The sequence below is a fragment of the Carlito syrichta genome, unplaced genomic scaffold (genome assembly GCF_000164805.1).
Source record: "Carlito syrichta isolate Samal-C Ts95f unplaced genomic scaffold, Tarsius_syrichta-2.0.1 Scaffold307123, whole genome shotgun sequence".
NCBI classification, from domain to species: domain Eukaryota; kingdom Metazoa; phylum Chordata; class Mammalia; order Primates; family Tarsiidae; genus Carlito; species Carlito syrichta.
The window spans coordinates 585,318-585,693 of NW_007251219.1; the positions used below are offsets into that span (position 1 = coordinate 585,318).

Sequence of the window (376 nt, forward strand, 5' to 3'; positions counted from 1 at the left end):
CGAGCCGCGTTCAGAGGCCAGGGTGGGGCGACGGCCGCGCCACCCAAGCCTGGAGCTGAGGTTGAGGCTGAGGCCGGAGCCCGCACGAGGCGACGCGAGCGCGCGAGGAGCCGAAGTGCCCGAAACATGGTGCGGAGGAAGCCTGGGTAGACTTTCTGGGAGGCTGCGGCCACGCCTTCGCGCCGGCTGTCAGAACCGGTCCCGCCCACCGGCCCCCGCTTTCACCCAATAAACATCCTCAAACCAAGAGGGGGAGGCGGGACCAATCGTGAATGGCCAGTAAAGAATGAAGGGGCGGGTTAACTTCCTGGTAGTTGGGCGGGTGTTTGAAGCCCTCGGATTTATGGGAGACTAGGGAGAAGGGAATTATGGGAAA

The 376-nt window shown here is 63.6% G+C and overlaps 1 protein-coding gene across 1 annotated transcript in view; it reads right to left on the reverse strand.

Annotated features, from left to right (window-relative positions):
• Window positions 1-149, reverse strand: part of FH (fumarate hydratase) — a 29,097-nt gene extending 28,948 nt beyond the window's left edge. Inside the window, exon 1 of the mRNA XM_021715448.1 lies at window positions 1-149. This exon is cut by the window's left edge and continues 2 nt beyond it. Within this exon, the coding sequence (XP_021571123.1) occupies window positions 1-128 (128 nt within the window). The 5' untranslated portion in view covers window positions 129-149.
• Window positions 150-376: the final 227 nt, after the last annotated feature.